General features: G+C 46.8%; 1 protein-coding gene across 2 annotated transcripts; it reads left to right on the top strand.

Moving 5' to 3' along the window:
- The first annotated feature begins 2,286 nt into the window (after positions 1-2,286).
- Positions 2,287-23,504, top strand: LOC117590289 (irregular chiasm C-roughest protein). Of its 2 annotated transcripts, XM_034282774.1 has the most exons (8): positions 2,287-2,553; positions 9,755-9,811; positions 19,401-19,948; positions 20,013-20,213; positions 20,407-20,601; positions 20,855-20,957; positions 21,026-21,574; positions 21,656-23,504. In XM_034282774.1, the coding sequence occupies exons 3-8, from the start codon at positions 19,421-19,423 to the stop codon at positions 22,405-22,407; spliced, it is 2,328 nt and encodes a 775-aa protein (XP_034138665.1). In that variant the 5' UTR covers positions 2,287-2,553; positions 9,755-9,811; positions 19,401-19,420; the 3' UTR covers positions 22,408-23,504. The 2 variants fall into 2 exon arrangements, with proteins under 2 accessions (XP_034138665.1, XP_034138666.1); XM_034282775.1 differs by lacking the exon at positions 9,755-9,811.
- The last annotated feature ends 1,140 nt before the right edge of the window (positions 23,505-24,644 follow it).

Raw genomic sequence — 24,644 nt, 5'->3', positions numbered from 1 at the left:
TCTCTGTTGCTCCTTGTTATCGGTTGGGTAGCTCTGGTTTTGGCTCTTTTTTTTATGATGCATAGCGCTGAGATTGTTTATAAACAATAAATGGAATGAGAAATTGAAAACTGGTAGTCAAGCCGCGATTGGAAATGGATTTTCTTATCCGCAAGCAGATAAAAGGAGAGAGAGGTACACACACATGTGCATCCATCTCGCTCTGTCGGCTTTTATTTTTTTTGTTTTTTTTTTGGGTAAATTTAGAGCTAAGTGAGTGAAGGAGAGGAGGGCACAGAAACGCATTGATATTCCCATGCGGCGGCAATAAATTACGGGACAATTACCCATCGAAAACGAAGCAGTCGAACGGCGGAGGAGCGGAGAAAGCAACGCCAAAGAGAACGAACCGAAATAAGCAGAAAATTGGAAAAGAGCGCAACGCTGCTGCCCCCCGACACTTCATCACGACGCCGCCAGCGCCGCCGCCACCGCCCCGCCTCCACAGCCACTAAGAATTCTGTCTCCCGCTCTCTCACCCGCCCTCACACGCGTAGTTTAAATTGCGCTCACAGCAATCGTGCCATAAATTTCACCCCCCCGCCACTCCCCCACAAACGGAAAAGTTGTTTATTTTTGGGTCTACGAAAATGTCTCTGCTGCTGCTGCAATCTTCTCATCTTCCAATCTCACATCTCCCCCCCCCCACCGACAGAGTCTCTCTCTCGCTCTTTGTGTATCGATTCAATTATGGAACATTTCCGAATCGACTCATCATGCAGTCGATTGATTAACAAGTACACCAGGCATAGGAAACCTTCTTTGGCTCCCACAGCGCCAGACCGAATGGGTTATATGTATGTAGTCCAAGTCCGATCGATCTTGGATCAAAGCTCCACTTCCCACAAAGTTCTACTTCCCATAATATTCAAAAAGGTGCACCATATGTTGCTGTCCAGAGGTTAGGCCAAAGGCAGAGCACACTGCTTACCTGTGTGGTAGAGGGGGAGCACTGCTTACCTGAGCGGAGCCATGCTGATTGCCAAAGAGCAAGGGGCAGGGCAGGGTAGGGTAGGGTAGAGTGATGTGGGTGATTTGCCAAAAAGGAGAACAGCTGCTGCTGCTGCTGCCGCAGTGGAGGTGTCATGACAGCATTGACCTCTGCAGCTCCACCAGTTGTTGGTGGTCCACACTTTGCTGCGGCGCGGAAAGTGGCGCATCTAACAGCAAATCAGTTGGCAATTAAGGTCCAGATGGCCAGCGAAAGCAGAGAGCAAAAACTCATTCACTGCTCCTTCCTCTCCACCAATTCCTTATCAATTTCTTATCGCTTGCACAAGAAACAAGAAACAGCCACTAGCAGCGTTTTAACAGTGGTCTAGCAGTGGCCCAACAGCTGTGCAACCGATCTGCCATGCAACATGTGTTTTGCGTCAGGCACGTTGGCATCGAACCTGAAAAACGTTGGTATCGAACCTGAAACTCGCTCGCTCGACGCAAAAATGAGCACAAACATGTCCAGACTCAAACTCAAACGCAAAAATGAGGAGAGAGAGCATCTTGCTCTCTCTGCTGACCAAAAGGTATGTACCGAAAGGTATGGCAAGTAAGTAAAAAAGGTCGAAATTGTTTTAGGCTCCCACCCTTTTCGCACCTGTTGAGAGGATCCCTAATAGTGCATGCGAGAGCGTCTGGCAGGAGCGAATTTCCCTGACCGTTTACACACAGGAGAGGATTTCCTTGGAGAATTTCCATCACGGGGGATGAAAGTCGCAGGGTGTAATTCACATTGCAAGCCTGAATTCTGTATGACGCATTTACCCGTTGTCGACACCTTATTTTCCATCCTCTGTTTCCGTCCCTTCCCATGATAAGAGAATGAGTTTGTATGGTGAAGGGAACAAGCGCTTCATTCAATTTCATTCAAGCATTCAATTCCATGACATGGTCGAGGCACGTCTATCACGTTTTTCGTTATTATTCACGGGTGTATTCGTCGTGTTTGTCGTGAATCTTATGGAAAACCTTCGCTAATGAATTTATTTTTTAAACCAACAAAATAAAAACTTGCAAATAAAGCAAAATAAAAAAGGGGAGAAAACTAATGCTAAAAGTGAATCTGCATGTTTGGATAATTGTGTGAAATTTTACAGAGTGACAAATCTCAAGAAAAAGTGGAAAGATTTCAACCAAAGAACGAACCTCGGCATTCAAAAATAAACAAACAAATGCAATGTAATTTTTTTATAATTTTGTTTTGTTGCTGCAAAAATTCCAAATAATTGCCAGAAAAGCAAATACAAATAAACAGCAGTGCCAGAACCCAAAAAAAAGGAAATACTCTTTTTTTTTTTTGGTGTGGATTACCAGTGAAGGAAAAAGTGAAGTTAAATGGATTAAAAAAAAAATACAAAAATAAAACAAATAGAGGAAGAAAAGGAGAGAGAGAGAGAGAGAGAGATATTATGCAGTGTTCCGGCATAAGGATCCATAAAGTCCACCACGCTGACTGATAAATCAGCAAAAAAAAAAAAAGATTTTTGGCTCCAGAAAACTTCAAATAAAACAACGACTGTGAGTAGCATTTGTGTTGTTTTTTTTTACTGTTAAAAATATAAATTAGGCACACAATTTTTGGATATTTTATTATAATTGTTTCATTATTTTGTTTGTGCTTTAAAAACTCTGCCAAAAATGCAACAGTCGACCGCAAGCGCAGCTGCTGCACTTTTGGCTCAACTTTGACATTTTCTTTGGTTTTGTGTAGGGTTTGCTTTTGTTTATTAAATCTGACATTTTGCCTGTTTTTGTCGCTGGGTGGCTGAAGATTAATTGGTGCAGATTTCCTCACAGAACTATGTGCAATGCAGTTTCAATTTTCAAACATTTCTAAATTCTTTCCATCAAAATGTTGGCCAGAATTGCCCAGTGCCAAAGCATTTATTTGCAGAGTTGTTTGTTTTGTTTTGTTGTCTTCTCAAATGCGAAAACAAATAAAAACGAAATATATTTAGAGGCTTTTCTTTGTAAATGTTTTCCTGCAGCTAATCGACTTCTGCAACAGTCAGTCCATCAAACTGATGCTCCGCTTGAAGAGTCTCTGCCTCTGCCCCGTCGTTCTGGTCCTCTTACTTTTGCATGATTTATGGATTACCTCAAAAAACGATTAACCGTCGTCGCAGGCCATTTAGTAACGAACAAAAAAGCAAAGGAAAAGAATTATATAAATATACGAAGAAGTTTTTGTGGCTTCGATTTGCCCCTGCGGCTGCAGTGTCAATGCCAGAAGCTGGGAGGCTGGGTCTGGGTATCTGTATCTCACAGATACAGCGAAGAGCACGCACCTGTTCCTAGTCATTAAAAGAGTTTAAACGAGACAAAAAAGGGCACAGAGAAAAGTTGTAGCTCGGGGCTCGAGGCTGCTGGCTGCTGGCTGCTGAGTCTCCCTTCTGGACCAACCTTAAGCTTGCCAGCAGCTTGGCACCTGCTTATACCCTGTACCTCTGGGCACTGCCTTTTGTCGCATATATTTTCGCAGAATATTCATAGGGTATCCGCGCAGTCGTTGGCTGCTTTTTTGGATTTTATAATTTGGCCCAATTTGCTGCAAATGTCTGAAACAATCGACGGGTGCTCAGCGGCGGGCAGGGGGGCAGGGAGCGGAAGTGCAACATGCTCGTGTCGCAAGTTTGCTGTTGTGGCTCCCGCTTGTTGCAGATATTGATTGCCGTGGCACGGCCTGCCTCTGCTTTTGGATCGTTTTGACGCGTCCTCGTCAGCATGTCGAAACTTATTTCTCTCCTCTTTTCCCCTTTTCCTTTTTCAATTTTAGTTTCGGTTTTTTGCTGTCGCTTTGTTAGTTCTTTGCATGCCACAAATTATGTTTCGGTGGCGCTGCCTCACCTTGAGAGTCCTGTCAGTCCTTTTTGACAGTTTGCCACTGATTTGACTGGCGACGGCTCCCCCTCACGAGGCATGCCACAACCCCCCTGCAACCCTTTGGGCTTGCTGTTCTTTTCTTTTAATAAATAAGTATTTTTACCTTGATTGAATTAATAAATATTCCTCGTAGTGCCAGAGGCGCTTTCCCCCTTCAGCTAATTTCCTGACTAATTTCTCGAGTCAGTCAGTGGAAGGGGGGGGGAGGGGGGGGAGGAAAACAATTTATCCCTTGGTTAATTTGGTTAATTGAAGACAATTGAAAGCCGCTTTGCAGTTCATTAAGCCCCATCAGTTGTCTTCAGTCTTCAGTCGTCAGTCTGCAGCCTCCAGCCCCTCGTCTAAGCTGCCATCCAGCCATCAGCTGCCTGCCTGCCGCTTCGTTCTTTTCTTGCCCATTGCTTGTTGTCTTGTCGCCGGACTAATTAAAATATTTGCACTCAAATGCTTAAGCAATAAATATTTGTCAAGCTATCATCATTAGGCGGGTGGCCAGGGACAGGGGCAGGGAGGAGACTGTGGCCTGACCCCAAAAGAAAAAAAAAAAAAAGAAGAAAAAGTGAAGCCAAAGCAGCAGCACTTTGGTGTTTGGAAATGGAAAATGTGTATGAAAATCTATGAGAGCGGCGTTTTAAAAGTGCCCTCCCCCCACGCCACTCTCCCCCCCCCCCCCCCCCCCCCCCCCCCCCCCCCCCCCCCCCCCCCCCCTGCCGACAGCCGGCTTGGCCTGCATTTTTGATGAGCTTTAATGGCGCCGCCTTAATGCAAGTGAAGCAGGCCGCAGCCAGCCATCGAGGGAGAGCGAGCGAGAGATCCCATCGAGAATGCCAATTAATAGTCATTGATGGGAAAAGTTGTGCCAGGAGCAGCAGCAGCCGATTGAAGTGCGCCTGCCCCCCCCCCTCAAGTCAATGAGAGGCAGTGAGGCAGGGTGGGGGGGNAAGACAATTGAAAGCCGCTTTGCAGTTCATTAAGCCCCATCAGTTGTCTTCAGTCTTCAGTCGTCAGTCTGCAGCCTCCAGCCCCTCGTCTAAGCTGCCATCCAGCCATCAGCTGCCTGCCTGCCGCTTCGTTCTTTTCTTGCCCATTGCTTGTTGTCTTGTCGCCGGACTAATTAAAATATTTGCACTCAAATGCTTAAGCAATAAATATTTGTCAAGCTATCATCATTAGGCGGGTGGCCAGGGACAGGGGCAGGGAGGAGACTGTGGCCTGACCCCAAAAGAAAAAAAAAAAAAAGAAGAAAAAGTGAAGCCAAAGCAGCAGCACTTTGGTGTTTGGAAATGGAAAATGTGTATGAAAATCTATGAGAGCGGCGTTTTAAAAGTGCCCCCCCCCCCCCCCCCCCCCCCCCCCCCCCCCCCTGCCGACAGCCGGCTTGGCCTGCATTTTTGATGAGCTTTAATGGCGCCGCCTTAATGCAAGTGAAGCAGGCCGCAGCCAGCCATCGAGGGAGAGCGAGCGAGAGATCCCATCGAGAATGCCAATTAATAGTCATTGATGGGAAAAGTTGTGCCAGGAGCAGCAGCAGCCGATTGAAGTGCGCCTGCCCCCCCCCCTCAAGTCAATGAGAGGCAGTGAGGCAGGGTGGGGGGGGCACAGGCCATGTGTGATGCCACCCCTTGCAGCCGTTGGACTCGCTTTTCGGGGGGTTGGCAGGCGCCCAAAAATCAGAAAAATAAAATGCGGAATGGGGACAAACATCAAATTAGTCCACAAAACTGGGTGCCAGGGGGAAGCGAGCCAAGACTGAGCTCAAATGGGCATACAATTTCCTTATTGTTGATCCATTGAGGGGCCGCACAGAGCGAAATGTATGCCATATGGCAGGAAAAAGCGGGAGGACAAAGGGGAAGATGCGAACTGCTCCCAAATACGTGCTACAAAATGATGCACAAAATGTTAATTGCGGCAGAACTGCTTCCAGCAGTTGGCCAGAAGCGGAGCTCCACCCTTGAATGTTTTTCGCGCCTGAAGTCCAAGTCCAAGTCGAAGTCGAAGTCAAAGTCAAAGTCAAAGAAATTGCAAGCAACTTATGAAAATGTTTTACAATATCCTTTTCATGTTATTACAAGTGTATGTCCTTGTCGTCAGCTTTGTCAAAATGTCTGGCAACGCTTCCACTTCCTGTTAGCCCAGCCACCCGCAAGCAGCTTCTTGGCTCCTTTGGGGCGTCGTCAAGTTTTGCGCTGCGTTTGAATATGTCATTATACACTGCCCCAGAGGAGGGTACCATCGATGCCACAAGCAGCACTTCCCTTTTTTAATAATAAATAAACTGAGCAGAGTATCAGCAGCTTCGAGTTGCTCTTGGCCAAATGCCTCCTCCCTCTTGTCGCTGCTGTTGTTGCCGCCCGCGTGCAACCCTTCGCTCCTTGCCATTGCCAGTGCCTGCTGCTTGTGGTGTTGGAAGGAACCCCATCCCGCCCAACGGAAGTGACAGTTGAACATTCATTCATTCATTCATTCATTCAGCAACCACTCCACACCCACACACACACCCGCTCATTCGGAAAGGGGAAAAATCAAGCCGAAAGCAGCGACCGAACAGGAACCATAAAGGAAGAGCTTGACGTTCCAGAAGTAAAGTGAAGCAGGCAACAGAAAAAAACAGAAAATATGTGAACCAAAAGCGAGAAAAATAAAGTAAAAATATGTACAAAAAAATGTCTATGGCAATTTGGTTACCGAATTTCAAGCAGTGCGACGGGAAAGGGTGGAGAGTTGGGATTGGAGATGGCTGCGTGAACTAAATTTCAAATAAATAACCAAAGCCATAGATAGGGCAAGTGAAGTGTCCCATAGAATATCATTTGTGCTCGTGACTTTGGTGCCTTTTGCCATCTCTAAGCTCAGCAGCAGCAAGGAGTAAACCATGTGCGATGTCTTCGCCTTCGTCCACGACAGGAAACACAGCGCAATGACTGAACGGAAGTTTTTTGGAAGCGCATAAAATTATTATGGAGTCGTCTTTCCTTACATTTTTTGTGTTGCTGCTGCTGCTGCTGCTCCCGCTCTGCCCGCTCTGCGCTCGCGGACGTGGACGCGTCAATTGCGGCGAATTCGGGTTCGGGTGCGAGCTTCGGGCGGGAGCTTCGTTGCGGCGCTGCTGGCACTTCATAGTCTCTGCCGCTGCTTTCTTTCCTACTGCCCGTTCGTGGGACCTTTGTGAGAATTCACTTTAGTTTTCGGCAGTTACTGGGCGATTGGTTCAGTTTGTCTATCTGCCCTGCCTGCCTCCTCCACTCTCTGTCCCTTTGCTCGTACTATTATTTTTATGCGCAAATTTAATATTTACATTTAGCCAAAGTGGATTTTGGGCTTCCACTTCCACTTGGCTATCGTTGACTCTAATTTCTTCGTCTCCGACTCTCTCTCGCCCTCTTTCCCCTGCAGCATTTTTATCAACTGACAACTTCTGACCGCAGAATGTTCCCCTCAAAGATGTATCTACAAGATAAACAAGAACAAGCAGCAGCAGCAAAAAATAAAATGGCTTTTAGATAAGCCCAAAAAGTTTTGCCAGCATAAAGAGGAGCTCAAGGCAGGGAGTGGGGGACTGCCTCCTGCATATGAAATATTTCTGTGGTCTTGTGTGAGGCCGGACGGACAGCCGGACAGATCTCAGGCACCATCCCATTGCGTTTCTTTCAATCAGATTGCAACGAGAACTCCCACATTGATTAGAGGCAACTTTTGTGGCCTGCAAATGTTCGCATCCAGAAGCCCAACGATTATTTGTTTGCTCAGACAATCGATCCATTAAAGGCAATCATAAATTATGCTTTTAATTTATAATTCTCATAAATTCGCAGCTTCAATAATTAATGTTTTTTCAAGCAAAATATAGATAAAAAAACCAATTCCATTATGCGCTTTTTACACCTTCTTTTTTGCACTGAGAAATATTTAAGGCAAAACGTTTTTTTTTTTTGTTAAGTTAAAATTATTAAAATATAAAAATTTTAATGCTCTAATTTTAATGGAGTTGAATCTAAATGCATTTTATTTTTTATTATAATTTGTGTGTTTTTTTTCTCTAATTTTTGTATCTGTTTGCACTGCCCCAAGGCTTTCGTCGAATATTTCTAATAAATAATTCAGCTTTAGCTTTTTTTTTTTTTGGGCTATGACTCATTATGCAGCCACCCCTGCAGCACGCACCCCCTGCCTTAAGCCCCTTCCTTCCGCCTTTATGCTCTAGTTTAAGTTTCGATTTTGTTTTGCTTGTTGTTTAGTTTTTATGAGCGCTCTCGGACAACTCCCCCACCAGCCCGTGTCCACCCTCTCTTGGCGTATGAGTCATGCAATTGTCTGACATCTGGAGGAACTCCCCCGCCCACACCTCACCCCCCCCTGGGATATGCCATCCCCCGTTGTGGATGTGGATTACCCTTGCTGGGTAAATCGTTAAATTAGCAGCTGACTCTCGGGGGCTGCAAACAGCTGACGTGGCAGCTGTGTGTGGGTGGAGGTTTTGGGTTTGGGTTTGGGTTTGGGTTTGGGTTTGGGTTTGGGGGTGGCACGACTGAGTCCTGAGTGGAGTTCGATATTTGTATTTATTCCTTGCTCTCGTCTGCCCCGCGTTGAATTTGTAAAACATTTGCAAGTACACGAGCGACAAACAGGCAACCACTTAACGCTCGTTGCCACCACGCTCATCCATTTTGTAGTCCGTGTCCTGCCATGTCCTGGAGTGCGTTTTGCCACCGCCTGTCCCCTGTCCCCTGTCCCCACCAGTGGCAGCTGGAAAAAAGGAAAGGAGAGACAATCGCCTGATTCGGCTTTGGCTTTCCGTGCCACACACGTTTTGTATTTTCTTTCTTTTCATTCATTCATTCATTCATTCAGTTGTTCCTGCTGCCGTATGTATATTTATTTTTTATTGTGTTGCATGTTGTGTTCCTGTCCCAGTGCCACACACACACACACACACACACACACGTGCAGTTATGTCTTTTCTAACCCTCGCACTGGCACTCCTCCTTCATTCCATGAATCATGGCCCTGCAGTCGCTCAGGTGTGAGTGTAGCCAGGGGGGTTACCAGAGGGCCACCAACATATCTGTGGTTACACTTATAGAGCTCCGCACGGACAGCCCGCAATGCTTCAATCAATTTTCCAATTTGTGGCAGCCCTTTGCCCATTCGGCAGCTACGTACAAATGTACATTGTGATGTAAGGCTGTAGGTAAGGATGTAAACGATTCCTTTTGCCATAACCCAAAGAAACGAAGGCAAACTCCAAGTCCCACAGCCATTTGCTCATAATATATTTTCATTGCAACAATTACCAAAGATCATAATAGAAAATTAAGTAGAGTAAGGGACACACACGCCACAGACAAAAGGACACACGACACAGAGGACACAGAGAAGGCAACGGCATTAAAATGTCGATTGTTGACTTTTTTTATGCGAAATATGCGTGATGCCCGACAAGTTGTTCGTTGGAGCGAGAGGACTGAGTGGGGGTTCTGTGTGTGGGTACATTATGTCTAATAAACATTCTGTGCCCTATAAAAGAGCAATGAATGCGGAAGCCCATCGCTGCCAAACACGGCCTGTGCGTGTTTATAACCAAAAAAAGGAAAACAAAAAAAAAAGATGAACAAAAGAGAGCCAAGAGCCAAGAGCCAAGAGGCGGAACAACAGCAAAAACATGGCCAAAAGAACAAGAAGCATTAGGAACAACAATTAATATTGTACAAACAAAACACACACACACACACACACACACACACACACACACACACACACACAGCAGGGCATCGGGGGAAATAAAAATAATAATCAGACTTATATCCAGCCGACTTTTTGCACTTTCTCGTTGCAGCTGCCACAAGAACGGCCAAGTGGGAAACAGCAACCGGAGAAACTTTTGCTCCAAAAGGTAAATCTAGCCATAAGAATCAGCATTCAGCAAAAGCTGAGAAAACATTCTTGAAAAATATTCTCATTAAAAGCAATAAACAAATGAGTGAGAGAAGTTGTGGCAGAAAGTCGGAAACCACATAAACATTCAGTTTATATTTTTACACTTCACAAATAGAATCAATAAAATATTTGAAATATTTTTAGTTTATTTATTACAATTCAGAAATATAAAAGCAGGCAGAAACCCCTCTCGCTGTGCGGCAAAGTGCCACCCGGCAACCCAGCTGCAAAATCAATTGTTACAATTCCATAACCATGCAAGTATTCCTTCCCGTAATAAGTACTCTTTACTCTGTTTATACTCTGTATTGTGTGGAGAGGGGTTCAGAGCGTTATTTTTTACGGTCATACGAGTGGCATTACACAATGTCTACGAAGAAAACCGAAGAAACACAAAGAATAGCCCACGCCAAGCCCTTGGCGCTGCAGCGACTCAAGTTTTGCGTCCATAATAATTAGTTATAATCGGATTTAGGCGACACAGAGACTGAGACTAAGGCTGAGGCTGGGGCAGAAGGTGTCGCCAGTGGAGGCAGCAGCAGAGAGAGAGAGAGAGAGAGAGTGAGCAGGGGGTAGACCTACGCCCACACAAGCCACCAGATATAACGGTGGACCACAAAGCAATCAAACGACAGAAGGAAAACCCTGACAACTCTGAGTGGGTCGCTGGTAGCCCCAAATCGGATTCGTATTCGTATTCGTATTCGTATTCGAAATTGGAATCTCAGACATCGGTGCATCGGGTGGGTCTGTTGTCTCTCGGCAGTCGCTGCCTCTGCACCTTTTCGCTGTCGCTGTCGCTGTCGCTGTCACAGGTACTGTCGCCTGCACTGTCTCCGGCTCTGCCTCCGTCGCTTGCGCCGTCTCTGCCTCTCTCTCTCTCTCTCGCTTCTCCACTTCGCCGCTGCATCTGTCGCTGTGTTCATTATTATTGCTCTTTTCTAGCACGTTTCAATGCGCTGTGATTCGAGTCGAATTGAGCAGAGTCTCGCATTGCATCGCCTCTAACTGAATGCACCAACTAAACCCCAACCAAAGCCGCGTCCAAGTTTGTTTTTTATGTGTGGCCCCACACAGCAGAGTGCAGTGCAGAGTGGAGTGGTGGTGGTGGGCCCCACCTGTGTTCCATACCTGTCTCTGTTTGGTTGAAAACAAACACAAAAAAGGTCTCCTGCCTTTCGCATCTGCTGGCTCTTATTTATTGAATTGATTTGTATTTTTGTGGATATTTCTTGTTGTCGATTTAAAATAGGTTTCCCCTTCTTTCCTCTCTCCCCTTTCTCTGTTCCGGATCCCTGCCTGCACTTGCTGCAGTGTCATGTGGTTGGGGCTTGGGGCACAGAATCGTATAACTCAATTAGCCGCATGAAGGCAGGGCACCAAAAAAAAAAAAAAACAAAAACAAACAAAGGACAAAGGAATAATCCATTGCGAGAGCCACAGAGAGCTGAGGTAGCAGCCGGCCAAGATTGTTTATTCTTCTCGTTACGTTGCCGTTCCCCTTGTTCCCCTTGTTCGTTCTTTCGCTCTTTCGTTCTTTTGTGTTGCCCCCCTGCAACCAGGTATCGGGGTGCCCAAAAAAACACAACCAGCGACAGCTGTCAAGTGAAGATTTTACAGATTTTCTGGTCAGGCAATTGTCGTTTTGGCTGGCTGATAATTCGAAAAGAAAACACTACAAAAAAACACCTCAAATGTGAGCCATTTTTGGGGGCGCTAAACTATGGGAACCAGCGGAAATATGTCCATGAAATTTGTAGATAAAGATTAGCTAGGCGCTGCAGTAATTACTTAATAATTCAATTAAATATATGTATATTGTACTTGAAAGCCGTAGAACTGCTTTACCATCGCAGCTTGTCTTAGTTCTTCCGCCAGCAACACCTCTCGAGCTGCTGCTGCTGCTGCTGTTCTCTTACGACATCGACAATCGCATGGCTTCATCTCCAAGCTCTGCGACTGCGACTTCGTCTATGACTTCGACTGCGACTGCGACTGCGACTGCGACTCTAGCTGCTTGCTGTGCTTCGGCTTCGGCTTGGGCTTCGGCTTGGGCTTCGGCTTGGATCGATCCATGTCAAAGCGTCGGCCCACACGCTCTCTGCGCTGCTGGGACAGGGGGCAGCAACGAAACGGAATGAAGTGAAGTGAAGTGAAATAATAAAAAGACAACAACAAAAATGCTTGGATATGTGTGTGGGCGAACTTGGACTTGGAATGGAACTCGAATGGAGCATAAAATATGTTAATAAGGCTTAAAGTTATACAAATCTCGGACTCTCTGGCACTGGCACGGGCACGGGCACGGGCACAGAGATCGCTTGTAATACAAAACCATAAACATGAATTTGAGAAAAATGCTAAAATCAAGTGGAGAAGCTGAAGTCGAACGGGGGAACCCAAAACCAAAAACAAAACCAAAACCCAAACCTCGAACCTCGAACCCCGAACCTGTAGTCGAACCCAATCAGCAGACAGAGACCCCAAAATGCTGTTCGAGAGGCGACAGCTGCTGGCCCGGACTGCCCCAACCAGCCAGCCAGCCAGCCAGTGAGCCAGTCAGCCAGCGGCTTCTTCTTGTCATTGTTGCAGTGACAGAGCCAAAGTATCTTTTCTTGGCCTGGCTTAATTTCCTGCTGCTGCTGCTGCTGCTGCTCCGACCTCAACTTGTTCTGCCCTTGCCTTTTGTTGCTGTCGCGGAGCAAAGAAGAACAACAGCAACAGAAGAAGAGAGACGAAAAAGAAAAAAAGAAACCAACCACGAAATCAGTTAAGTTCAGGTGTTCAATTTACTGATTGAAATTCAGCTTCGATGTGGCCAAGCAACTTTCATCGTGGCTCTCCCCAAACCTCAAAAACCCAAAACCCCAAAGCCCAATCCACAAGACCAGAGACCAGAGACAAGAGACCATATACCCCCCCACCCCTCTTCATTCGAGTGTGTGTGTGTGGTTGTGTGTGTGTGTGTGTGTGTAGCATGTACACCTCGTTCCTGCTCGTCTGCTCGTCTGTCATCATTTTCTCTTATGATTTTATTTGGAGTTTTGGGCTGCTGCTGGGCACTGGCAGCTCGTTGCCTGTCTCTCGTCTGCACATCTATGGGTTTTGTTTCATAATTTTATGCCCGGGCATGTCAGGAATTATGTTAGAATTATGCTAATGAGAGTCAGATCGATTCCAGATGCTTTAATTATACACGGTTAACAAGTTTTTCTTAGTTTTTCTACAGCCATTCGCCTCCTTCCTCCTGAAGCTGCAGAGAATTGATGAATAACTTAACTGGCCCGGTCGCTGGCTCGGTCTTGATATGCTAAGCCATGCTAAGCGTGTTAGCCAACACTGGTCGGGGACTCGGTGGGGGGTTCGGTTCGCTGTCTCGAATTGATTCGAAATTAAATTGATTAAAATTATGAAATCTGAGCTGCGATCGATCGAGTTGTGTGTTTGGCATCTCATCAATCTTTTTCTGGCTTCCCCACAGACTTTCATTGTGTTGAACAATGCTGCAAAGTAGTGTCAAACAATTACAGAAGAAAAACAGACCCCAATTGTTGATGCAACTTTGGCTTAAGTTCCAAGAATTGCTTTAAACATGTACAGTGTTGACTAAGGTATAAGTTTTAAGTGGAGTTAACCAACACTGGCAAACATAACTCCTTCAACAAAATACTCTTCGCACTCCCTGAGGGAAGTATTGATGCATTGTTATTTATTTTTTAAGGGTTGTTCTTTCATTAACCAACACTGTCCTGCAGCTGATTCGTGCTTTGCTCCTTCAACTTTGTATCTGTTGATTGAGTTTTTCCCCTGAAAGGATGAGTGAGAGAGGAATGAACTTTTTAACTGGCGTTTACTGTTGTGTTAACTTTTGCTGACTTTGTAGTCCTGCCAAGGACTTGGTCCCGAGTCTGTCTGTGTGTGGGCCATTAATAGGCGATTTAAGTTTATTTTTTGGCCGTTGCCTTTTTATTGACACTGGACCCGGACCCGGACTGGGGCTCTCTGTGATCCCGGTACTCCATTTAGCCGGGCTTTTGCCTTGAGGGCCCCCACACACACACACACACACACGGATATTTGTCTTGGGCTCTTTTTGGCCTCTTAATCAGACGGAGAGGGAGGGGCATGCCGCTGCCGATGTGCCCCAAATTGAATCCCTGGAAGCCATCATTGTTCGGCCTCATCCTCTTTGGCTCCCACTTCGCTGCCCTCTTCTGCGTTCCCACTTGCCTTTGACTCTGGCTGTGGATCTGCCTTTGGCTTTGGCTTTGGCTTTCTCCTTTTGCCACTTAGCCGTTGCCTTTTAGTTGATTTGTTCGAGCAAACAAATTGTCAACAGAATCGCCCACAAGGAGATACGGTCAAGAAGCGAAAGAAAGGAGGAGAGTCAGATGCAGGGCAGAGGCACACACCAACGCACAAATTGATTTTAATTGTTAAGCATTCCCTTTTTTAATTGTCCTAATCTCTGCCGAACTCTGGGTTCCCTCCCGGTCCGACCATTTCCTCTTTCTCACTCTTTTGGCCTGGCCTCTTCCGTTTTGTTGCCATTTTGCCATTTTGCCATTTTGCCATTTTCGTTTTGTCAGCAAAAGTCCTTTAAGTAGCCTTACTCGTACTTCTCCCCCAGTTTTTTGTGCTCCGCTTTTTGTTGTTGTTGCTGTTTGGTAAAGGGTTAACCGGTCCCCGAAGGGCAGTCTGACGGCTGTTGCATGTGTGTCAGAGAGAGAGAGAGAGAGAGAGAGAGAGAGAGGGAGAAAGGCTGTCAGGAGTAAGGCAGATTGAGGCATCCTTGTTGCGGCTTTCAAGTACAGTCGACACTTTAACTGACAGTTCATGTTGAGGCCTGGCAGTCTCAGAATTCAGATGATGCAGGGAATATATGTACATATGTACAGAATTACATATGTTAATACATATTTACATAAGTTTGTGCTGATTAAAAGCAGTTCGATTAGGTCTTGGACTCAATTAAACAATTGTCAGAGTTGTAAGAATTGTTATCAATAAATGTGTCAAATAAATTGCCAGCTAGTTGGTGCATTTCCATGTACATAATATGTATGTAATTATGTATGTACGCGTAATTACACGCAAACTTTTGCACTGCTTTATGCTGCACTGCTTTTCGTCAATTGTCCGTAGAGTTTGATCGCTATCCCCCGCCGGCAGGCAACTGTTTTGCAGACAAAAGCTGATTGCTTCGCCTTTTCCCAAGATAATACCCGCTTCATGCCGCCAAATGCCAATCACTGGGAAAACAAAAACGAGCCAAGAAATATATCTATAAAGAAAGAAAAAAAACATTTCCGTTCCATGCGCTTTCCGCTCCAGTTTTCAATTTTCGCTGGTGCTCGCCCGTCGCTCGTTGCTGGATGCCAGACCAGACCAGACCAGACCAGATACACAGATACAGTAATTATTTTCAGGCGACGCTTATCACACATAAATCTCGGGCCCGTGGCTCTGTGGCTGTGGCTCCAATCGATGCGGCAGCCCCAGCAGGGGGACCGGGCACAGGCAGAGGCAGAGACAGAGACAGAGGCAGAGGGGCTGAGTTTGAGCAGCTACAGGAGATTGTTGCTTGTTTTGTCAGGCAACTTCCCTCGGACAGTGGGCTTCCTTTTTGCCAGCATGCAACTCTTGGCAGCTGCCTCTCTCCCCCCCTCTCTCCATCGCTCTATCTCTCTCTCTCTCTCTGTCCAGCGCTGACCACAAGATGCTATGGGGCAGCAGCTGCAGCTGCAGCATGCGTGGCCTGGCAGCATCCTTTAATGCCCAGCATCTGTTGTGATATTTATAGTTGCAAGTTGCAAGTTGCAACTGAAACTGGAACTGGTAACTGGGGAACAGGTGCTAAGGCAACGCCCGACAGCACTCCTACCATAGCGAGGAGCTGCCTGGCCCAAGCAGTGCAGGGATCGTGTCACGCAGCGCAGTCGCTGCACTGCTGCAGAATCTCTGCCGCTGCCGATCGCTGCGACTAATTACGATATTTCCCCTCCCTTTTGCACGCGAAACCCGTTTGCACGTTTGTTCGTTCCTACGTCAAGCCTCTCTTCGCTGCTGCTGCTGCTGCTCGCTCTCTTCGGCTTCCACACTTCGGCTGCAGCTTAGGCGCTCACTTCGCTTCGTTTCGTTTCGTTTATTAGATGCAAGCTGCGGCGGATGTGCAGCTTCCTTCTACGGCCAGCAGAGACTTTTGTCATTTACAGTTTATCTTGTGCTTTCGCCGCCTCTCCCTCTCCCTCTCCCGCTCCAACACACGCTTTATGGCTCTACCTACGCCTCACTCTCTCGCTCCACTCCACTCCACTGCTAGGCACGTCGAGAGTGGCTCTCATAAATCAATAAAGAAAGGCCCACCTGGTACAAATAACTTTGAAAAATTTATATTGAACACTCGCCTGCCCTCGCCTTCCCCCGCCTAGCCGCGACTTGGTCTTGGACTTGGGCAAAAGTTTTCGGCATACGCCGACCACTCCCCAGCTACAGCCACAGTCCCAGTCCCAGTGCCAGTCCCAGTGCCAGTCCCAGCAGGTGGGCCTCGGCTCCCCCCTCACTCAAACTTGAGTTTTAGTTTTTTGTTTGAGTTTAGAGAGTGTAAGAGGGGAGCGGGAGGGAGAGAGGCCAATTGCAGCTGCTACTGCTATGGCTTCCAGGGGTTACAGGAGCCAACAGTTCCCCACAGCTACTGTGCACGGACATGGCCAATGAGTGGAGTTATTTGTACTGTTGGACCAGCGCCCACTCACCCTTCTGCATCGCTTGTAGGTGAAAGGATGTTGCACTTTTCCAGCTTAAATAAAGAAAACTCTTTCGTTAAATTCTTCAGATTGTGCCTTAAATCAAACTTCCTTCAATCAACATTCCGTAGGGGGAATTCCATCGAAAAAAGATAATCAATTACCCCCGCACCACCGCAGAGCAGATAGTTGGAATCGCTCAGAAGAGTTGATGAAACCGAATCTTTATCGCCCATAAAGCAAGTAGAGAGAGAGAGAGAGCAGCAGCAGAGAGAAATGCTGCTCCAATGCTGGAGCTAGCGTGTCTATAATCGCCTTTAATTACCTAACCAAACGCAGCGTCATCAGAGTCCGAGCCCCCTCCCCAGTCCCCCAATTCCAATTCCAAATCCCAGCTTCATCTTCTTTGCCTGGGCCCCTTCTGTGCTCATCATCATCATCATCATCATCATCATCATCTTCTGCAGTTTGGGTCTGCGCTCCCACAGCCTCATGTGGATTTGGATTTCAACTTTAATTTCGAGTCATTTCCAGGGGCACCGCCTCCCCGTCCGTCCCCCTGCTGCTTTAGGTTCCGTTTTGTGGACTCTATGCCGGAACGGAAGCTTCGCTAATCTTTTGCCTCCGTTTGCATCTTTTAGGTGGTTTTTTTTTTTGGTTTATTTTTTACGGACCTTCGCTGTGCACCTTCTGTGCTGCTCTTCGGCGCTTCTATTTTTTATTTTCTGTTATAATTTCGTTTAATTTGTGTGTGCATATGTGCGTGTGTCGGGCGCCAATTTCCGTATAAATGCAATAAAACCGAAATAATAGCGTACAAGAAAACGAAATTAGTCGAAAGGCCCAGCCAGCCAGCCAGCCAGCCAGCCAGTCACTGGCGGAAGCGAACCACAAAGAAGCGAAATAGAAATAGAAACAACAAAAACAAAAACCCAAACGCCATACAGAATATACAGAAAGAAGAAGTAGCACCCCACCCCCCAAGAAATAGTAAAACGCTAGTTACAGGAAAAACAAAAACAAAACCAAAAACAAAACAACAACAAAAATGCGTGAGAAAATGCCAGTGGAGCCGGCACCTGTACATCGAATCAGCAGCAGAGCCTGCGACGACAGCTACAGCAGAAGGGAAACACTTGTGCACTGAGCGAAAAGAAAGGCGAAAAGCTGGCAAATAATTCAATCTAAATATACAAAAATAGTGGCATTGACTGAAGTTAACTTTCATTGAATCCGAAAAATATTCACTCTAAAAAGTCTTTGCAATAAAAATGAAAACACTTGAAAATAAATAATTAAAAATATGAAATTCTCCCTGTGCACTGTGAGGTGTGCGGCGGTTGGAGCTGTGGAGCTGCTCGGGCTTAAATAAATACGTTGTGGGGTAGTGCCGGTTGATTGGTTGAGATTGTGCTTCATGCGATATATTGTAGCTGCAATTTATTAAGCAAATCTCCCAAATGGCACTCGAGCTGGAGCTGGAGCTGGAGTGGCGGTGGCAGTCCATGGTGAGAACAAGCCTCTCAGATTGAGTTACGCAAAAGAATGATGGCACAGATGTTCCATCGAGATTATTGATAAATATTGTATGTACATGCCCCATAGATTGTCAGCTGAAGCTGCCATGGAAATTCTTTATTTTTGCCCCCCTACGGTTCAAAGGAAACCCTCAGACATCAACTCAAAGACCTCCGTCCCAGCCACTGTCTGTCTCGTTAGAATATTTTCATAGCTCTGCGTTTGTTGTTGTTTTTTGTGTGTGTTTTACATACGAATATTTGCGTGAATATTTACCAAGATTTTTACACATCGTAAACCCGTTTGCGTCTTCTCTTTTTTGTGTTTGCTTCTTCCCCCTTGCGTCACCACCTCCCGCACCCCCTTCCCCTCCAATTTTTTTTCCCCCCCCCCCCCCACCACCCCCCGTCGAGCAGCTGCTTTGACTAATTTGAATGTAATTCGCTTTGGCGCTCACGTACTCCGGGGTCCGGGGTCCGGGGTCCGGGACCGGGCAACGTGAATAAAACCAAATAAAATGCGAATACAAATAAAAATGAGTATTCAAAAATACACGAGCGCTAACAGCGAACCGAAAACATAAACAGAAACACGCAAAAAAAATAAACACACACACAGCAAACGGCGCACAATAAACGCAATAATAAGTAATAGGACCCTGAAGCAATTGTTCCGTTTGTGGCCCCCCCACCAACAAATTTGTACAACAAAATGCGCGAAACATAGAGCCAACCCCAAACAAAAGGGGCACAAAAAAGAGGTACACAAACCCCACAAAAAAAGACACCAAACAAACAAATAAATAGATATGTGAACAAGAAGAAAAGACAACTTTTGGTGTGGCTGGCGCCTGGCTCCAAGGCTTGGGCTGAGTGGGTTCCGCTTTGAATCATAATAATAATTATAATCGCTTGTTGATTGCCAAAAAATGCAGCCAAAAATCAAAAAGACTTTAATTAAGTTGCAAAAGCCACAAGCCATCAATCAAGGCTAAATGAATGCCAAAGACGTTTTGAGGCGTTTAAGTGCAGAAATGCTGCCACAAGTGGCAGAGAATAATGCAGCTAAATTGTTAATCATTTTAACAACCTAAAGTTAAAGAATTAATTAGCCAAGTTCCAACTAAATTAGATGCAAATATCGTTAGAGAATTGTAGGCCTGAAAATGTATATTTTGTTGTACAATTTTTAATGTTTTTATTTAGGTTTAGGGCGCAAAATCCAAGACAAAGACCAAGCAACTCAACGGCAAAATATTTCTGTTTCATTTCTTCCCGCCAGTGTCTGTTGCAGCCACACGGATGATGCAGCGACACGCGATGATGAGGCTGATGCTCCCCCTGCCCCCCCTGCTGCTGCTGCTGCTGCTGCTGACGTCAGTGGCCGACGCCTCACCCTTTACGAGCTATCAGAATCAGCGCTTCGCGATGGAGCCGCAGGACCAAACGGCCGTTGTGGGTGCCCGCGTCACACTGCCCTGCCGCGTCATCAACAAGCAGGGCACCCTGCAATGGACCAAGGATGACTTTGGGCTGGGCACATCGCGAGACTTGAGCGGCTTCGAGCGCTATGCGATGGTCGGCAGCGACGAGGAGGGCGACTACTCGCTGGACATTTACCCCGTGATGCTCGACGATGATGCGCGCTACCAGTGCCAAGTGAGTCCCGGGCCCGAGGCACAGCCAGCCATACGCTCCACGTTTGCTGGGCTCACGGTGCTCGTGCCGCCAGAGGCACCGAAAATAACCCAAGGCGAGGTCATCTACGCGACGGAGGATCGCAAGGTGGAAATTGAGTGCATCTCGGTGGGCGGCAAGCCGGCGGCTGAGGTGAGTTCAACATCGAGTCGAGACTTGCCACAGGCCACAATCTTTTCCTTTTGTGTGTGTGCAGATTACATGGATCGATGGCTTGGGCAATGTGCTGACGGATAACATTGAGTACACGGTGATGCCGCTGCCCGATCTGCGACGCTACACGGCCAAGTCGGTGCTGCGGCTGACACCCAAAAAGGAGCACCACAACACGAACTTCACATGCCAGGCACAAAACACGGCAGACCGCACATATCGTTCGGTGAAAATACGTGTCGAGGTAAGCCCCGGGCAGCTCCTGGCTGAGCCTACTATCAAAATGTTACGTGATGCCAATGAAAGGGGGCAACCTGACGAGCTAATTCATGCCACAGAGTGTCCCTACTGTGCGTGTGGCAAAGCCCTGATGAAGTTGTCGAGCGACACAATTGACTGACGCCCAAAACTCTCCTTTCCCTTTGCTCCATTCGCAGGTGAAGTATGCGCCCAAAGTCAAGGTGAATGTGTTGCCAGCAGGAGCGGCAGGAGCTGTAGGATCAATCAACCAACGCATTGTGGAGCACTCTCAAGTGCGACTCGAGTGCCGGGCCGATGCCAATCCCAGCGATGTCCGTTATCGTTGGTACATCAACGACGAACCAATTATTGGCGGTCAAAAAACTGAGATGGTAAGTGGCTGCCCAGTTGAACATTCCAGCAGCAGCGAGGCAGCAGCGAGGCAGCAGCATAATTAGAGCAACTATTGCGATAAAAATGTTGCTGCCACAAGTGCCACAGGTTGTTGTATAATGTTACCCCAAGACCAGCAATTATAGGAACCAGTTCAGGCTCGGGACTGGCAACCGGAAAGGCTTAACGTTCCCACAATTTTAGCCAGCTATTAAACAGATCTCTTACCCCACTCTGTGCTCCCCCCCCCAGATCATACGCAATGTGACGCGCAAGTTCCACGATGCCATTGTCAAGTGTGAGGTGCAGAATTCTGTGGGCAAGAGCGAAGATAGCGAAACTCTGGACATCAGCTGTAAGTAGAGAAGTAGAGGCGCACACACACACGAAATGAGACACAAATCTGGACTCCCTTCCATACAGATGCCCCCAGTTTCCGGCAACGTCCACAGTCCTTGGAGGCAGACATTGGCAGCGTCGTCTCGCTCAGCTGTGAGGTGGACAGCAATCCACAGCCGGACATTGTCTGGATCCAGCATCCAAGCGATCGGGTTGTCGGCACCAGCACCAACCTCACATTTAGCGTGAGCAACGAGACGGCCGGACGCTACTATTGCAAGGTGAATGTGCCGGGCTATGCGGAGATCACAGCGGATGCCTATGTCTACCTGAAGGGTTCTCCGGCCATCGGATCGCCGCGCACACAATACGGACTGGTGGGGGACACGGCGCGGATCGAGTGCTTTGCCAGCAGTGTGCCACGGGCTCGTCACGTCTCCTGGACATTCAATGGGCAAGAGATAAGCTCCGAGTCGGGACACGACTACTCCATTCTGGTGGACGCAGTGCCCGGCGGTGTGAAGAGCACGCTGATCATAAGGGACAGCCAGGCGTACCACTACGGCAAGTACAACTGCACGGTGGTCAATGACTATGGCAACGATGTGGCAGAGATCCAACTGCAAGCGAAGAGTAAGTAAATCGATTTACTGTTCGACTTTCCAGAGATCACTTTGTGCCCCTTTCCCTCCCTCCCTCCCTCCCGCCGCGTAGAAAGCGTCTCCCTGTTGCTCACCATTGTGGGTGGCACTTCCGTGTTGGCATTTCTGCTGCTGCTCACCATCGTTGTGGTCGTTTATTTGCGCTGCAAGAAGCGCACAAAGCTGCCACCAGCGGATGTCATCAGCGAGCATCAAATCACGAAAAATGGCGGCGTCAGCTGCAAGCTGGAGCCCGGCGATCGCACCTCCAACTACAGTGATCTCAAGGTGGACATTTCGGGTGGCTATGTGCCCTACGGGGACTACAGCACACACTACAGCCCACCGCCACAATACTTGACCACTTGCTCCACCAAGTCCAACGGCAGCTCCACCATCCTACAGAATAACCATCAGAACCAGCTGCAACTGCAGCAGCAGCAGCAGCAGCAGCAGCAGCATCAGGGTCACCAGAGTCATCATCATCATCAGACCGCTCCAGGTCAGAGTTTGCCGATGACTTTCCTCACCAACAGCAGCGGTGGCAGCCTCACGGGTAGCATCATTGGCTCCAGGGAGATACGACAGGAGAATGGGCTGCCCAGTCTGCAGTCAACGACGGCCTCGGTGGTCAGCTCCTCGCCAAATGGCAGCTGCAGCAATCAGAGCACCGCCACAGCCACAGCCACTGCCACCGCCACCACACATGTGGTGGTGCCTAGTTCCATGGCCTTGAGTGTGGATCCGCGCTACAGCGCCATCTACGGCAATCCATACTTGCGCTCATCCAACTCTTCGCTGCTGCCGCCACCCACAGCGGTCTAAGCTCCAGAAGCGGAATGGAAGCCACAGCCCACGCGAAGACTGATCTCAAGGGACACGGCATCCTGGATCGTTCAATGGGGTAAGGACTTAGGGCGGTGTACGACGGGCGCCCATTGGAAGATTTCTTTTCTTTTTCAGCAACCAAAAATTTGAATCAATTAACTTAAAGATTTAGCTTAGGGACAGTGAGAGAGAGAGAGAGAGAAAGAGAGAGAGCGCTTTCTTCTAGGTAAGACAGACACATCCTTGGCTTGCATTTTGCACTACATTTTCCTGCCGTTGCTTGGATCCCCCAAACCTAGGCTAAGCGCAGTTCTAACTAAACAGAGACTAAGCTTCTAAGGAAAACAGTGTTAGGCAGCAACAGAGAGACAGTGTTAGGAAATGACTTGAAAAAGAGAAAATACGCGCCAGTTCGCGGGCATTTGTTGCGGGGTTCCAATTTGCATCATTCAACACAATCCAATCTCTCATTTTAAACCTTTTAATAAATATTTTATATGTTGTTTCAACAGTTAAATGCTATTTTTTGCAACAATTTCTACGCTCAGTTTTTGCATCTTAGTTGCCCTTAAATATCCTCAAATAAGTCCAACTAAAATCTTTCAAAAAGCGCAAAGAACAAATGCCCAAGAAATGCGCAAAAAAAGAATGAAAGAAAGAAGAATGTAGAGCATAAATGTATGCTATGAAAAGCAAATGCAGTAGCCATTAAGCGAAAACATAAAAAAATTAAAAAATGCCAAAGTACCTGATAGTATTTAAGTAGAGTGAAAGCCAGCGACACTCAACAATTACATTTTTTAAAAATTAATTCTATTACATAAATAAATATATATATATGTATTTTTTTTTGGAGACTAAGCCTAGAGGTTAAGTTTAAGGTATAAAAACGAAAATGCTAGTTGTTAGTAATTTGAGAGTCGCCTTAACTTATGACACGCCCATATGCCCCTGCAGCTAAGCAACTAAGAGATAGAGAAAGGGAGAGCGAGACGCGAGAGCGAGAACATGTATTCAATTTGTCAGTTCAATTGTGGCTAAGTGGCTAAGTGTACTTCTAAGTGTATTAACGGTCTAATTATCCTAGTTGTAGCCACACACCAACACACACATCTCTACACATAATTATGCTATATACACATACAATTATATACATAAATACATACATATACATACATACATTAGAGCTCGCTACATACATTTACATAAATAAAATATATTTACCATAAATATCTAGAGTTAGGTTTTTTTTTTGTCTGCCTAGAACTGTAAGCATTATATTTTGATAAAAGAAACAAACAGAAACGTTCAGTGTTTAAATCTTTGGTGTAGTTCTTTTTGTAACAACTGTACCCAAGCCCCCTGTAAAAGCCCTTCCTAGCGTACAGTTTAGTTACAACAAATGCAGAAAGTACAGCAAATTATAAACAACAAATAAGCTACAGAAAAAACACAACAACAACAACAACAACAACAACAACAAACACAAACACAGCAAGTTAAACACGCGAACAAAAATTAAATAAAATGTATTGAAAAAGAAAAACGAGCGAAAAATGTGTAAAAATCATTTGGAATTTGACATCAAAGCGCTGAGCAAAGACAAATAAGCGTTGGGGCGAGGAAAAACATTTTTAATTTCAGCCAGGACATGGACGTGGACAGGACACAGCTCCGAACCGGAAAAGGGAGTTGAGTCCGGGCAGGGGCCATGGCCAACTGTCAGGCAAACTGCAAAAAGCCAAAAATCAAACAAACAAAAGTGAAATTAAAATGTTGGCAGGCCACCAAAGCCAGCCAGCCAGCAGCAGTGGTCATGTGTGTGTGTGTGTGTGTTAATTTATGACCAGTTGGAGTCAGTCTCTCGCACTCGGAGTGCCCAGAGTTCGCAGTGTTGGAGGTCAGAGTTGACAATGCAAACAAACGGCTCGCTAAGCTCGACTAAAAATGCTTAATGAGAGTGCGTAAGGGTAGCTGCCACCCACACACACACACACAAAACACACACACACACACTCACTCGGGTCCGAGTGTTGGCCACAAGAAATTCTGCGGCTGCGGCAACAAAGTCGCGCACGACGCCCATTAAACTAAATTAGTTGCCCTTTGTCACAGAGCGACCCTCGAAGCTGTCACACATGTTGGTCGCTGCTGCTGCTGCTGCTGCTGATGTGGGGGGTGGCTGGAAATTGAGTGGCCTGGCATGGATGGTAGGTGCTGGCAAGGGGGGGGGG

The sequence above is a fragment of the Drosophila guanche genome, unplaced genomic scaffold (assembly GCF_900245975.1).
Source record: "Drosophila guanche unplaced genomic scaffold, DGUA_6, whole genome shotgun sequence".
In the NCBI taxonomy this organism is placed as follows: domain Eukaryota; kingdom Metazoa; phylum Arthropoda; class Insecta; order Diptera; family Drosophilidae; genus Drosophila; species Drosophila guanche.
This window is presented reverse-complemented; position numbering and strand designations above follow the sequence as displayed.